Source organism: Hydractinia symbiolongicarpus, chromosome 10, assembly GCF_029227915.1.
Source record: "Hydractinia symbiolongicarpus strain clone_291-10 chromosome 10, HSymV2.1, whole genome shotgun sequence".
NCBI classification, from domain to species: domain Eukaryota; kingdom Metazoa; phylum Cnidaria; class Hydrozoa; order Anthoathecata; family Hydractiniidae; genus Hydractinia; species Hydractinia symbiolongicarpus.
Genome location: NC_079884.1, coordinates 27088907 through 27105018, shown reverse-complemented (window position 1 = coordinate 27105018; position 16112 = coordinate 27088907). Strand labels below are relative to the sequence as shown.

Below are 16112 nucleotides of genomic sequence, written 5' to 3'. Positions count from 1 at the left end.
ACTGTTTTAAAAAGGAGGGAGCTTGTCCTGATGGGGCATCACGGCTAAGAGAATCCCTGAATATCTTGCAAGAGGAAGAGAGTCAAATAAATCCTTTTGAGAACATAACAGATTCGGATGTTGAGGATGCATGCGGGCCGTTTCATTTGATTGACTCTGATCAAGAAAGCGACGAAGAAATTGATGTTTGAAATTATCTTTGTTATATTTGATAGAAAGAGAACAGGAAAAGACACGATAATTCACCCGTTATTTCTTTCTCGTACGTTACTTACCCCTCTATAGAACCCCAAATCTATCAAAAAAACTTTTACTAAGGATAGCATTCAACCAACGGATTGAATTTGAAGAATAGGCAAAAACTTCAGAAACTTGAAATCTGAAATTTCGAAATAAGCGCCGCCCTCTATTAAGCGCCGCCCTCTAATAAGCGCCGCACCTAAAATCACAAAAATTAAATAAGCGCCGCGGCGCTTATTAGAGGAAATACGGTATTCAGGTTTGATAATTTGATAATTAACACAATCCTAAATTTCATTTTTCACAAATCCTTTTTTTACCATATGCAATGTCGCCAGCTCTTTTGTTACTAACTGTTATTTTCTAAATCGCATTTAATGCCCACTATGAAGTAGACACCAGACCTTTTTAGGCTTGATATTTCCTCAAATCAATGGTGTTGATAGTAACAGTGGACAGGTTAATTCGATAGCAGTCTTCCTTGTATTGTTGTCGTAATGTCTGTCTTCTGTTTTCATGTTGTCAGTTTTTGTGTAACGACCGTTAGTTGTACGTTTTGTATCTTAAAAAAGATGTCCCACAAATCTGTTATCTAAACCGAGGTATGAAAAAGAGGATTGTATTATGATTATGTAGTAATCCAATGTGGTTATTGTATGTAACACAATTCTTAATTCTTAACGTTTTGTTTCTTTTGTGTTTGTGCATCACAGCATCAGTCAGTTTTTGAACTAGCCAATCTGCGTCACATGGATTATATGGGTCATTATTTGGATCTTTGGCAGAAACTATTCGCCTTTTTAATCTCCTTTATGTTGGATGCGTTTGATTTGACAAGGCGTTTAAAATGTTGATAATCATCATCACTTTCATCGGTAGTTTCTGCTAATAGTTTTTCGTGATCTCTTTCAATACTGCCATCAGTTTCAGTTACAGCTGCTTTAAGTAATTTTTTGTAGATGACATCTTTAACTTTATTGGTCTGTCTTAGATGGTTTTCTGTTCTTCAAACAACCTGGCGGGGAAAAAGAGAACAGTGATCACGATGAAAAAATGTATCATGAGATAAGAAAGACACGTCAGTACACAAAAGTACAACCAAATAGTGCATAATAGAATAATCACTTTATGTCATCTTGTCACTGGACAGTAGTTGGCTTTTTATGCAGGCCTTTGGGCCCTCTATTCCATGCCTAGCATCATGTGTATCTTTAGATCAAGCCTCTCTTCCTTGCATACCGGTTAACAGCCTTTGGTCAAAAGAAAGGTACTAGATTAATCTTTTTGCTTTTCACAGCGTTAATCCATTTTCTAAATAAATATCTAATGAACAAAGTGAAAATAAAATTAATAAAAAGTTACAAGGAGGGAATACAAAAGGCTTCACGTTAATATTTAGCATTCAAAGCAAGTCAACCATTGTACTTATCCTACAACCTGCAGCGAACTTTTTTGCTTTAACCATCTTCAATATCTCATCCATATAGTGTTTCGATGCATAAATACATATTATATAATAACAAAATCAGATCTCGGGGTTCTGCAATGCATTTTGAATAACAAAAAAAGTCATATTTGAGGTTCTTAGCAGTATCAACACTTGCCTGTCATATACCCTACGAAATATATTAGTACATATTAATACCTTCTTCTCCCGGCTCACTTGTTCTTCGTCTCCCTTTAATTCTTTTCCACAATATTTTTATATTTCTTTAAAAATATGTACACATTTGATAAATTAATGTCCTAAGCTCAAAGAGGTGGATTTAGAAAGCTTTAAAAAATAAGTAAAGACATCGTTTCTATATTCACAGCAGCGTCATCCTAAACAGGCCAGTCGCGCCGTAAGAATGTACTATTATGGTAGAAGTGTCCATCTCCCAAATTCTACTGCATTGGTAGTATTTGATTGGCCTATTTCTACCTATATAGTAGAAGCCGCAAAACTACTTAGTTAGTAGTTATTACTTCGAATCCCCGGACCAAGCCGTTCAAAGTTGTTTCATACTTTGCAGGGAACTTGTGTATGTATACCTGTTCTGAACAATGAAATTGACAACATTTAGAGCCTGGAGAAAATGTTTTGGGCAACAGCACTATTCGCTAATACTTCAACCGAACCTCGAAGCCCCCCCCCCCCCCCCCCCCTTGCTCGGTCTGCGCTGTGATACCTGCAGCGGAGAAAAAGCCGTTCCTGGATTGAATGATAGCACGGTATACTGTTGGTGGAGATAAAGCAAAATCACTGCCAGTGATTTGTTCGGTGATGATTTGGTCGAGAGAGACCGCTTTAATTTTTCTAATAAGAATTTGATACTAGCTTTTTAATTTTAGGGGAACGGTCAATTAGGAAACTTCACAATCAGATGCGAAGGAAAGAGAAGTCATTCCCAGTAAACAAGCCCGGCCATACTGTACAAGCTGTCTCGGTAGTCCAGGGGCCTGAATATGTATTACATTTTGTTGCGAAAGAGTAGTTTACCTTCTGATGTGATCCTTCTCAATCCCGAAGTTGTTTTGCGCCAGGTGCGCCACAAGCCAAAATTAAACACACGTTGCATACACACTACATTCCCGATATATTCCCGATATAATATGGGATATTACTAGAATCGTGTATTTGATTATACGATAGGCAATAATCTCATCAACACATTTTTAATACATGATAGGTGCATTTTTCTGATTATCACATACGATGAATTTGATCACCCTGTCCCTTTTTTCCCTTTTATAAACTTTTTTTGAGAATCGGATTTCGATTGGATTCGCCGGCCTCGAAGTAAAACTTGCTGATGTCATCGAGATTTCCCGTATCCCAGTTTACAGCGACCATCGTGTAATTTTCGTTTCCCTGATTTAATACGATGGTCCTCGAACAAAGCTTGGATTTAAAAGGTTATCAAAATACTTAAAAAGTTCTTGTTTAGTCTGATTAGCTAAGGGGAGCCATATGTCTTCGACCTTCCATCAAAAGTCGTTGTGATGCGGTCAGAGCGATGAGAAAAGATTCCCATGAGTAGGCTATAGTAAATCCAGGCTAGACTGACAGTCAAGCTGTCTGTTAAGCCTGTCTAGCCTAACTAGCTGACTAATAGTAGCTTCCTATCAGCTCGGCCATGTCTTCTTCTCGATGGTGGTTGATGAAAGGAAGAGAACACTGACTTTCCATGATCCTTTTTGTTTGGCTTTTACTCCTACTTCTTCCTCTCTGATGCTGATGGTACAGTCCCTCGCACTTGCTCGCTCAGTTCACCATGTCTCTTTTGTGTTGAAAATAGTGATGTGGGCAGGGAATTGTTTTGTGTTATGGTTGAACCACCAGTTTGACCTTCCACGCCAACATTTCTTTTTGCGTTTTATAGTATAAATTGACTAGATTTCTTGCACATGGTGGCTGAGGAAACCTCTCTACAAGTGGGCCAAATGGGTTTTTTTCTTAGTTCTATTCAATCGAAAAATTTTGAAATTTCACCAAAAAACTCCTAATAGTCTGCTACTAGACTAATTGCTCTATTTAAAGCAGTTAGCAGGCTAGCTAATCCCTGGCTAGTCCCTAGCTACTTGAAGGTGTAGGTGCTCTCTTTACTGTACATAGAATTTTTAAGTGAAATATGATTAGTGCTGAAGATCAAAACAACAGCAATAACAATAATAACGATAATAATAACAAAAAAAAATTTGGTCAGAAGGGTTTTGTGGCAGTAAAAGTAAGTGAATATATATTTTAATTGATTTATTCGTTAAAAACATTTGAGTTGAATGCTACTCATTGTTTCAATGTAGTACATGGATATGTATAATATTGATTTGGGCATAATTTAATAAAAAAGATAATAACAAGTTTCATTATGATATCGTACTTTTAGAAATGTAGTGAATGTGGCGAAGCAATAGCGGCAGCCTTGAGACAATGCCCTTTCTGTAAAAGGGATTGCATCAAAAGGAGAAAGGTTGCAAGCAACAAAACTTGCAATCTTACAAGAAGTAAGAGGAAGAGCGAAGACATTGTAAGTTGTTTATTCCTCGATAATCATTATTATTCTATCTGCCGTGATATAAATTGGAATTTAATCATATTTTCAGAGCAATAATATGAAGGATGTCCTCGGTTACGATGTTGCAGTTGTGTATGTGCGAAAAACACCATTTAATCGCACATACATTGACATCAAGGCAACAAACGGTCGCATGACCGATTTCCTATTTATTGATGGTGTGTTTACCAGACAAGGGCAAGCATTGTCAAAGTTTTTTGAAAGTCTCCACAAAGGTATTGCATTTTTCTATGTTCGTTTACACTGGATAATTTGAAGAAGCAACGTGCAAAATGCTATCATTCAATTTTTCAAACCATGCTATATACAGTTTTAAAAGTGGAAGGGTCGACAGTCATATTTCACACAGATAGCTTTTATTACTATTATTATAGTTGTTATTATTATTATTATTGTTATTATTATTATTTTCTTCAAGAGTTTTTCCAACTAAAATTGCTTTTAGAATTTACATTTATACGGATAGTTTACGACAAATGTCTTCTTCCTTAAGACGGATGTCTTCTAGTGTTTCTCATTGTTTTACATAGTACAAAGCACTGTTTTTCTTGTTTTTTCTCTTTTGCATATTTTCTCTCTCGTCATTATTATTATTATTATTTTTTTATTATTTTCCATTATTAATATGTAGATCAAAAGAACAGTACCTCAGCAAGCAACAGGCATCCTCAAAAAAACAACAACATTCAAAATGAAGGTTAATTTTTATATATTTATAGCTACACACAGACTTCCTAAGTATTGCAAAGAGAATTGCACCAAGAGGGATTTGCACCAAATCAAATCTGAATTTTTTTTTAATTTATTTTTAGAGTGTGAAAGTGAGCAATGTGATGGAGAGGAACATGGGCAGGATGTACAGCAGATTGAAAGTCTGTGGTTTCAATAAGATGACGTGATTTTTTTTTTTTAGTCAAAATAGTTTCCTCAAATAATTATTTTTTTCTGAAGAAAGTTCAGTCCTACTTCAAATTTCAAATTGTCTCTTTGTCATTTTTAAGGACTCGAAGAAGAGGTGTGTGATCAAAATACAGGTATAGAATAATATTTGTCCGATCTGTATCTTTGCGAATAAGTGATCAGTTTTATGTGATGTTTCTCCTAATTCATGCTTCTGGCAACAACAAGCCTGAAGTGTCTTAATATTTATCATATCATTTAAGGGAAGAATTTATTTGCAGAAGAAATTGTGCGGAACTTTTTTTGCGGAATTAATTAAAAATTTCTTTCACTAAATATGTCATTTTTGGGACACTCATCTGCAAAAATAAATTCCACACAAATTTCTTCTCTAAGTAATTTCTTCCTTTATGATACATGTGGGTGTTTTTCTTGTTTCTTTTCTATCACTATATGATTTTTTTTTGTAGATACTGAAGATGGAAACGCTTTTGACTTTTTAAAAGAAACTTAAAGCCGTGGCATTCGTCAGTTTTATTGACAGATAACATTTTGGTTTATTTTGTGTTGTGTTTTTTTATTATTAGTATTATTTTTTTTTGTGGGGGGGGGGGGGAGTTATGTCATAGTTAACTGCCAAAAAAAAGAAAGTTTTTATGTTGTAAATACCGACACTATATAATATTTTTAATATTTATATATATTGAGATGTCCTCAACTTTTAGATGTATATTTTAAACAGAAGACAGTGATGTAAAACTTTTTTATCTTGTTTATATCTAATATTAACAAAATGACCGGATAGGTGGAGTGATGAAAGATATGTTCAGACCTTCCTTCCGTTGAGAATCTGATATAATAAAAAAAAATAAGAAAGTGTTTATGTTGTAAATACCGACACTATATAGTATTTTTAATATTTATATATTGAGATGTACCTCAACTTTTAGATGTATATTTTAAACAGAAAACAGTGATGTAAAACTTTTTTATCTTGTTTATATCTAATATTAACAAAATGACCGGATAGATGGAGTGATGAAAGATATGTTCAGAAACTACCTTCCTTCCGTTGAGAATCTGATATAATTAAAATCAAGACTTAACAGTGTCTATACAACGTGCTTCCCCCCTTTACTGAAGTTTTTTTCTCCATATGCCAAACCATTACTGATAAGGGAAAGTAATTTCGAATGTCATGGCAAATGAACTCTTGATGATGTAGATACGCTTTCTTTTGCATGCGGTTTCGTGTTCGGTTTTTGAATTATGAAGTAAAAAAAACGAGTATGCGGGTATAGCGTGATATTGAGTACAAATATTGATAAATTGTACAAATAATGACTAAAAGAGCTAAAGTTCGAAACGTCAGAACGAGAAAAATTTAGTTATTACGAGTGTCATTTGTCAGTTATAACAACGAACATAACCTTGTGATTACTGTTTAATCACGAGCTTTGTTCTCCCAATCCCAGGTTGAAATCCTCATGTGTACAAGCTGGATATGTATTAGACTTGAATGGCGTTCTCGTTTGCGTAAACTTGTCAACATTGTCTTTTGATTAAATGAACGCCTTCAGAAAGGTGCGATATAATAATGTAATAATAACTGATAAAGAGTAAAAAAAACCTGTTAACTTGCTCATTGAAAGTCTTTTTATTTTTGCTTGAAACTGATGGTTTATAATTTTTTCTTTAATAGCATCCATAATTTTTTTTAAGACAGCATTTTGTATATCTTCACAATCAGGATCAAATGATGGTTAATTTCTAATTTTTGTTACAATAATACCCAACTTTGTCCGAATCACAGATTGCGTGTTACCACATTTCAGTACATAGTGAACTAGGATGCTGTGAACACTAGACTCAACATCAGCATCAAGTTGTTTTAAACGAAGAGAATATAGTGCTGAAGTTTCCTTTGGAGACAGAACATCATTTCTTTCTTCAGCAACTATATAACAAATATCATGGAGTGATGTATAAATACCTTTTGTTAAACAAAATACAAATAGAAAAACCTTTTTGTCTATAACATCATACCTGTGAAAAAATTTACCACCTCCGATGTTAAACTTGTCATGGTAGAAATAGATGTAAGAATGCCAGCACTTTTACAACTATTTTCCCACACAGCTTTGGAGTTCTCAATGTTCAGAGCATTTTAAAAGAAAGAAAAAATTGAAGGCAACCTAACACTTTTGAATATTAAAACCTGTTAAAAAAATAAATACAATATCATAATTAGACCTTGTTATCCAGGTTTTCTTATTTACCTTTTTATACCGTTTAATAAGAGATTTAGCTAAGCCATCAACCTTTCTTTTGTTCCAATCAATTGCAAACTCAGTTATCACATCTTCTCTATCTACACAAGAAGTTGGTTTTACCAAAAGGTTTATTCTTCTAATAAACAATAATAATTAGAAGGATTGGAATACATAGAAATCACAATTAGAAATTACTTTGGGGAAGCATGTACTTTGTTGTATTTCCAATACGCGACAAATAACTATTCACTTGTTCAGCTTCTTCACCCGATGATTTAGCTGACCCTTCTTGCCATCTTCCACTCCATTGAACCTATAGATCGATCATTTCAAATACATATCACTATATTACAAAATTTTGCCTGAATATAAATTGATATTATGATTTTGCTAGCAAGCATTACAATTATAAAAAGATGGCAAAAATGAGTTCACCTGACATGACATCTGATGTATTTTCCCATGCATTACAGACAATGCGGGTTTCATTTGATCAGCAGCGAAAGGATCATGTGATTTGAGCCATGGCCAATACTTACAAACAACATCATACCAAAAGAATTCCACATTCTGGGATAACATGAAAATTGTCTGTAAGTAATGTGCATAGCCAAAGATTTCACCACGGAACATATTTACTCCTTTTAGGGCAATGCCATGTCGACATACACAATATTCCAATCCAGTTTCATCTAAGGCAGCCTTTCTTCGTGATATGTCCTGAGCTGCTTTAAGTATACTAGAACCGCATGCAACTTTGTGCAACTTCTTGAATAATATAAACAGAAATAAAAGAAATATAAAAATGAGTATGGAGACAGAAAAGGAATACTGTACTGGCAAGTCTTCACTCACAGTGACACAAGAAAGTATGAGAACACACTAAAACCTACCTTCGATGTTTGTTTTGAATAATCTAGACTTTGTAAATGTTCACCAACTTTTTCATTTGATGATATAAATAAATCTTTGTAATATGAATCACCAGATCTCCTAAAGTACAAAAGGTAAATACCAAAAAAATATCTAAGTTTTTGAAAAAAATAATTATTTGAGGAAACAACTGATAAACATTAATTTTTTGGAAAATAGAGAATTCTGTAAAGGTACAGTTTTCTTGTTAAAGAAATCTTTGGAAAGAAAAATTTCAAGCATTTTACACTATATGTATCAATTTTCATTGCAAAATGTGTGTAATCAGGCTGCAGTGATAATCATTATAGCAGCTTGTCTTTTTTCATTGTTATTATTCACCGACAGATTTAGAAATATTTCTCAAAATAAAACTTTTTTGCCTTTCTTCTTTTTCAGTTACAAAATAGTACTGTTATCCAATAGGGTCCTAAATAATGATATATGATCTGCAAACTTACTTTCCTGACGTTTTATAACGGTACAACAAGGTTATTATTACCATCAACATGACAAGAGTGTTGATGCTGATCACAAGCAGGACATGAAAATATTGGTACAGTCGTCAGTTTGTCAAGTTCGTGTTGCCCATATTTCCATTCTCTGAAAGTTCTGGTGAATAATGTGCAACTGATCACATCCGTCTAAATTTTTACACAATAATAATGCAATACATCTACTATCGTAGGTAGGATTGTGAGAAGATTTGTATCATTGAAATAATACAGAATTCACTTGAATATGCTATATCCCTTTTTCAGAAGCAATTCTATAATTACCCTGGAATGAAATCGAGAAACATCCTCCAATGACTTTACAAAACTACTAATTGATGAACCAGGCATTCGCTTTGAAAATCTGTCCCACATCATGAAGCAACTTTCATGAAAAATGCAGTTAATTTGCTTCAATGATCCAGGCCAATAACCAGATCCAAGTAAATTACTCAAACAAAATGGGTCATAACGTTTTCCACATGAACATCTCATGACGAACTTGTTGAGGTCGAATCTTCCTAAAATGAATTTCAATGAAAAGAAATCAAATTTCCAAATCCAAAAGATAAAATTTGTATGGTATATACAAACACTATGTTTACCATCAGTTCTTATTACTGCTACCAATTCTCTTGAAACTTCAATTCCCATCACACCACTCTCACAGTCACATTTAGGAAAGGTAAGTGGTACAATTTTATCTATTAAAAAATAACTTGTTGTATATATGAAAACAGTACCCCAGTTCGATGAAAAAACCTATTGTTATATACTACCTTTTTGCGAGACCTCAAAATAATACTGAATTCTAAGTGTTTTAAATGTGAATATACCTATGTTTTTTATTTCACCATCATGAAAAGTCTGCGTTGAAGGTAGTGGTATAGAATAATCGATAAATATTGTTCGATTATGAAAGGCATTTATCTGTACACACATGTTGGTATGAAATGAAAACAATTCAGTATATATATACCTACTATTTCAACAGAAAAGTCATCTGATATTTCAACTCCATGATCAGAGATTGAATCTTCATGATCATCTGTCAATGCTTGTACTGAAAAAAACCCCGTTCAAAACAGTGCATGTCCACAATACAGTAATGTATATAAAAAAGAAAACGTTCATCATGACATGGGTCCACAACTCGTGTCTCACATAGTACTGAAACCGTCTGAGCTGTGCCTGGTTTTTGCACTGGTTTAGGACAACAAAAACATATATATTATGATTTGACCTACGGTAATGAAAATGATCAGCTCAAACCTGTTTTTGGTGCTTTCGTGGGTTGCTTTTTTCGAGGACATTTCCTGATTCTTTTCTTTCCACCTTTTACATAATACACACTTTCCTTTTTCTTTTTCACCGTGTTACCAGAACATGATGCTAGTAAGGCATCAGCCTCATCTTCCACTCGCGTTGACTCACCTTGATGGATAATGAATTTATGGTATACTGTATAGCTAGATTATTGTGGTTATATTTACTCAAATGCAATTATGTGGTATATCTAGGCTTCTATATTTGAGGTGACAAACCCTTGAAGAGTTGCGCTCTCCCATCAAGAAGCAGGGGAGGCTATCTACCATAGGTACATTGAAAAATAAATTCAAATAAGAAAAGGGACGGAAAGCTTTAAACCCATATATTTCAAAATACTCCAGCACAACAGTCAGCTATTTAAGTAACAAGTAGCTCATTATTAAACTAGCAAGTCAGCTAGTAGTGTAGCTCATCTCAAAAGAATGGTATACACATACCTTCCAAAAATTCTTCCAATACATCAGCCATCATAAAACAACTTTCAAATTCCAGTTGACAGGTAGTAGTATATCTGCTGGCTATTTATTTACAGTAACACATATTTTACACTAGCTACTACAAAGCATTAGGGATGAAACCTTGAATATGACCTAGCTTCTTCAACTCTAATATGACATTACCTGAGTCTATAGAAAATATGGAAGAAGCTTAGTAAACCAGTAACTTCATCGACATTAGCTTGTTCAATAAAATAGGCTACCATTTTAGCCTTATTTGTACCGTTACAGTATAAGTTCAAAGTCTACTATAATGGTAGAAACGGGAATTGATAGTTGTACCAATACAGTAGATTTATCATTTGGACACTTCTACCATATATGTAGATTCGTATAGAGGTTGTGTTGTCCTAAAAGACAGTTTATACTAAATATTGTCACAACCAAGCCTTAAAATGAGGCACTACTATAATCACATTGCAAGATGATGTAGTACTAACAATCGTTTCATTATCAGCACCAGGAAAAGTATATTTCTGGTATAGTTTAAAATGTTTGTTTCACAAGCAAGATAAATATTCCTATGTTGGGATATTAATCTATGTTGGGAACATGCGAAATAACGTGAAATTTCATGAAGTAGCTGAAAATAATTTAGAGGGTGTAATCTATAGGCATTCATGGTGATTTCTTTTGTTTTTTGTTTTATTTATATTATAGTGATTGTACCGTAAATTCAATACAAAAAATAAGATTATTAATAGCATTTTTACCAACCTTTTTTCTGCAAACATGATCATCAAAGCAAACTTTGCAATACTGAAGACCAAAATCTTCACATTGTTCAGACTTGCATCAGAGAAGCGTTCCTTTTTCCTAGAGACAAACTAAGCAGGTCTGCAAAATTGAAGTAAACAGATATTCCAAAAACAAATTGCAAATAAAAAGTCTTACGTGAGAGAAATTCATATTCTCACTATTTCCTAGACCAAGTTCGATATATCTATTGGTGTCAGTATTGCGATAGAGAAAGCATTTACATTTGTAAATAACATCGACATTATGCATTATCCTAGTTTAAATTGACTTATAAACAGTATCAACCTCTTTATCGTTTATGTGAATTACTTCAGCGCTGTTTTGAAACTAGACAGTAAATCAGTTTTCCCTGTAAAACACTAAAACTGTTGAAGCTGAAAAACGTGGCACCTAAGCACAAAAAAACTGAGCAAACAGCATCAGTAAAATAGTAGAATGGCTATTCTTTTCTCAACGTGGTAAAGAATCCTCCTCTCTAGAGGAGTACAACCTCCATCTTATTTCCAAAGACCTAACAGGTTGAGTGCATCATTGCGGTGGCTTGCCACCTCTTTGTAAATTATTTTCTCCTTCCTTACGCAATATATAAGTATCGTCCTCATACAGCATCGTTTCCGTTTAACATTTTTCAAGCTTGTCTAAAGAAGTCGTTTATTCCTGTGCAATGAAGAATTGCATCAGAAGTTTACATACCTAAAAACAAAACGCCTTGTCCATCCAACATAAAGGATTTTCGCCCCATATCTCTTCTGAATGTTGAAGGAAAGCTCTTTTTTAATTTGATTTCCAAGCGGTTAGAATCGCATATTATAAGGAAAACAACTTCATTCAAAAAGGTTGCATGGAAAAAGTTCGGGTTTGCTGGTAAAAATGTCACTTGTTTGGTCCACACTTAAGAATGCGAAGGCACGCATTCTTCACTTTCAGCCATATGGCTTGATATTGCATCCTTCAGTGCCGCACAAGCTGATTTTTATGGCTCTGAGACGCTACGTGTACCGGAATGCTGGATAGGGCTCATTCAGCTATACTATGACAGCCTGTGGAGTTAGTCTTTTTCTGCTTCTGCTTCTTCCAGTTGGCATCGACATTGTAGGGGAATTTTTATTGGCTGTACACTTTCCATTATACTATTTCTTGCAGCTATAAACGTTATTATTGAATATGTGTTTGTTACCCCAAGCCTTATTGATACTGAAGGTAATAAAAATAAAATCCCAGACCAACCCTCTATAAAGGTTTTTATGGAGGATATATTCTTAATGTACACGTCAATTCCAAGTACTCAAAATTTGTTAAACAGGTGTACAACAGCTCTTGATTAGGTAGGCATGTCGTTTAGGCCTTCTAAATCACGCAGCATTGGTATTGATAAGCGAAAAGTCGTCCAAAGTTCACTGTTTACAGTTGGCAGCAAAAAAATTCCATCCATTCATTCTAATCCAATTAGGTTTTTAGGCTGAACAATAAACTCATCATTGTCTGATTCTGCTGCAATACAAGAATTTCTAAATGATGCCGAAGACAAACTCATAGCTATAGACAGGTCTTTTCATAAAGGGGTTCATAAGGTTTGGTTTTTACACCATCTGTTAATTCCCAGAATCCGCTAGCCATTATTAATTTATGAAGTTTCTCTATCTACTATCACAAAACTGGAGCAGAAATTTTCTGTTTTCATTAGGAAATGGTTAAAACTACATTATTCAATTTCCAACATTTCCTTATAGTCCTCGACATCGCCTTGTCCTCTTCCCCTGAAAAGTCTTGCATCTGTTCTCAAATCTGCCAAAATCAGTGGACATCTGTTACTAAGAGATTCTGTCGATCCTTGTGTGTCTAAGTGCGTTCCAGATTTAAATGCTGGAAATTGGAAAGTTAGTGAGGCAGTTCTTTCGGCGGATAGTCAGCTCATTTTCAAAAAGATTTTAGGTTTGCATCAGACTTGTCGAGCTGGCTTAGGGCTCTTAGACCACAAAAATATACCACCAAAAGACACTTATGCTTACCGAAAGCTTGTTTCCAATATCATTAAAGAAAACGAAGAAGATGTTTTTACCATGCCGGAGCTGTAAAGTTGCATTTGCAAGGCAATTGAACAAAATGGTGCTCTTATGTCAACCAATCTTGTGAGATGGGGAATTGATGAAGACAAAAGTTGAATTCTGTGCAAGAAACCATCCTCAAATGTCTCTCACATATTGTTGCCTATAGGACCTCCCTTATGCAGGGTAGATACACATACCGCTAAGACTCGGTTTTAATTGTTTTGGTTAAGGCATTAAAAGAGTTTTTGGTATCATATGAACCACTTAAGGTTTCCAATTGCAACAAAATTAATTTCATTCCGGCTGGTTAATCACCATCTAAGAAGAGGAATACAAAGTGTCCAGGCCTTCTTCACCTTGCTTCCGATTGGAAAGTGCTGTCAGATTTAGATTCCATTTTAGTTGTTCCACTATACATTGCAATAACACAAATACGCCTGGACGTGTTATTAATTTCAAATTCTTCCAAAACTGTAATTATATTAGAACTGACCTGTCCATGAAGAGAACACAGAATATTGGCAGGAACGAAAGCTTAACAAATATTCTTCAATTTGTTATACTATGAAAAACAATGAATCAATCGTGCATTTCTTTGCCATTGAGGTAGGCGCAAGGGGTTTCTGTTCAGAATCAGTAAGGACATGTTTTCGTCGCCTTTGTTTCCCTAACAAGCCTTTATGTTCCCTATTAAAATTCCTAACTTTTATCTCCATGAGTGGTTCTTTTTACATCAAAACTTGCTACAGCGTCTTTTAAAACAACAGTCGCATTGCCATCTAACAATGATGTTGGGAATAGCGGTCTAAAAAGCTTGGGAAACACATGCTATGCAAACTCTATCTTACAATGTTTTTATAACCTTCAAATAGTTAAAGAAGCCATTTCTGTCAGCAAAACAACCTCAAAGTTAGGCGAACCATTTGTAGGTGTTCTTCAATGTTTGGCTGTTTCTAGAAGTCTAGTTGACCCATCCCATTTTTTGTGTGCTATGAAACATATCTCGGCTGCGAAGGAAAGGGCGTTTTATATCTTTGCTCAGCACGACGTCCCCGAGGTTCTTGAATATCTCCTACCCAGTCTGTCATCAGACTTTCCATTTTTTCGAAGTCTTTTTAGTGTTGGCATCAAGACATCCACCACTTGCAATTCATGTCATATTACCAGCTCGTCAGAAGTTATAGCACCATGCATCCAACTTTCTCTGCACCTTACGTTACAATCTTCCTTAGATAATTTCTTTCAAAGCAAGGGATTGTCAGACACTAATGCCTACTTCTGCCATGTTTGCAAACAGCTCTAGTTGAGAAGGAGGTAGTGTCGTGCGGTTCCCATTTCATTTTACAGCTAAAACGTTTTGCCAGTGCCAACGGCCTTATGTCAAAAAGTGCCTCTCGTATTACTGCTTACCCTGGTACCATTTCCATACTTTTACCGTAGATGGAGAATTTAATTTTCGTAAAAAGTTTTAATTAAATGCTATTATCAGCCATTCCGGCAACTTAAATAATGGTCACAACACACGCATGATCATACCAGGCCCTGTCTTTGGAGAGTGACGACTCCACTTTTACCCCAGTCAAAAAAAAAGAAAATATTTGCAGGGGGTTTGATCACACATGATCTTGTATTCTGAGAGAGTAACGACTCCACTTATTACCTGAGTTAAAAACAAAGAAAAGCACAGTTGAACAGAAAGCAGTAGTTTACTTTAGGAAGATAGGGATGTCTATTTTCTGCTGATGACCGTCCGCAGTCCTCTTCGAGGTGACCCAGCTAGACATCCAGGATGCTTAGGTTCAGAAATAAAGTTCTGTTCATCTTTTCAAATGTGTTGTGTCGTTTTTATTTTTTTTTATTATTTTTTTTAATTAATTCCTTGAAAAAAAAGGAGAATTGTGCATTTTCTCTAGAGGAGTACAACCGCTAACTTAATTCCAAAGACCTAACAGGTTGAGTTCATCATTGCGGTGGCTAGCCATCTATTTGTAAATTATTTTCTTATAATGAAAATACACACACACATGCACATTTTCAAAAGTTTGGCTTATGTGACGACGTATGAGTGTAAAATATATTTACCTATTTTTTATTTATATGTTATTTTATATGTTATCTAACACAATTCAGCCATTTTTCTTTAAAAGTGCAATGAAAAAAATTAAAGGACGCACCATTTTTTCTATTCAACAGAGTTAAAAACAAAGAATAGCACATTTTATGTCTAGTTTCTGCTGATGACCGTCCGCGGACCTCTTCGAGGTGACCCAGCTAGACATCCAGGGTATTTAGGTTCAGAAATATGGGTCGAAACTTACCTGCCCTTGGTTAAAGTTCTGTTCATCTTTTCAAATGTATTGCGTCCTTTTTATATTTTTTTTTTTAATTCCTTGTAAAAAGGGAGAATTGTTCTTTTAGAGGCATATTCTCTAGAGGAGTACAACCTCTAGCTTGTTTCCAAAGACCTAACAGGTTGAGTTCATCATTCCGGTGGCTTGCCACCTCTTTGTAAATTATTTTCTTATTGCTACTGTCCGAAAGGATAACGAATGACAATCTGGAAAGACAGATTGACACTGGGAAAGACTAGACCTTTACTTTT

At 34.8% G+C, this 16112-nt stretch overlaps 2 protein-coding genes across 2 annotated transcripts; one reads left to right on the top strand and one right to left on the bottom strand.

Moving 5' to 3' along the window:
- Nucleotides 1-3812: 3812 nt before the first annotated feature.
- LOC130613307 (uncharacterized) lies at nt 3813-5826 on the top strand. Its single transcript, XM_057434656.1, has 7 exons — nt 3813-3950; nt 4110-4250; nt 4327-4513; nt 4930-4995; nt 5111-5170; nt 5300-5332; nt 5669-5826. Exons 1-7 carry the CDS (start codon nt 3855-3857, stop codon nt 5710-5712), a joined length of 627 nt encoding a protein of 208 aa, XP_057290639.1. The 5' UTR covers nt 3813-3854; the 3' UTR covers nt 5713-5826.
- A 402-nt stretch (nt 5827-6228) lies between these two features.
- On the bottom strand, nt 6229-10636 carry LOC130613032 (uncharacterized). Its single transcript, XM_057434352.1, has 7 exons — nt 9714-10636; nt 9163-9581; nt 8869-9027; nt 8582-8673; nt 8413-8464; nt 7907-8353; nt 6229-7784 (listed from the first exon to the last, which is right to left on the bottom strand). The coding sequence occupies exons 1-7, from the start codon at nt 9817-9819 to the stop codon at nt 7656-7658; spliced, it is 1404 nt and encodes a 467-aa protein (XP_057290335.1). The 5' UTR covers nt 9820-10636; the 3' UTR covers nt 6229-7655.
- Between the last annotated feature and the right edge of the window lie 5476 nt (nt 10637-16112).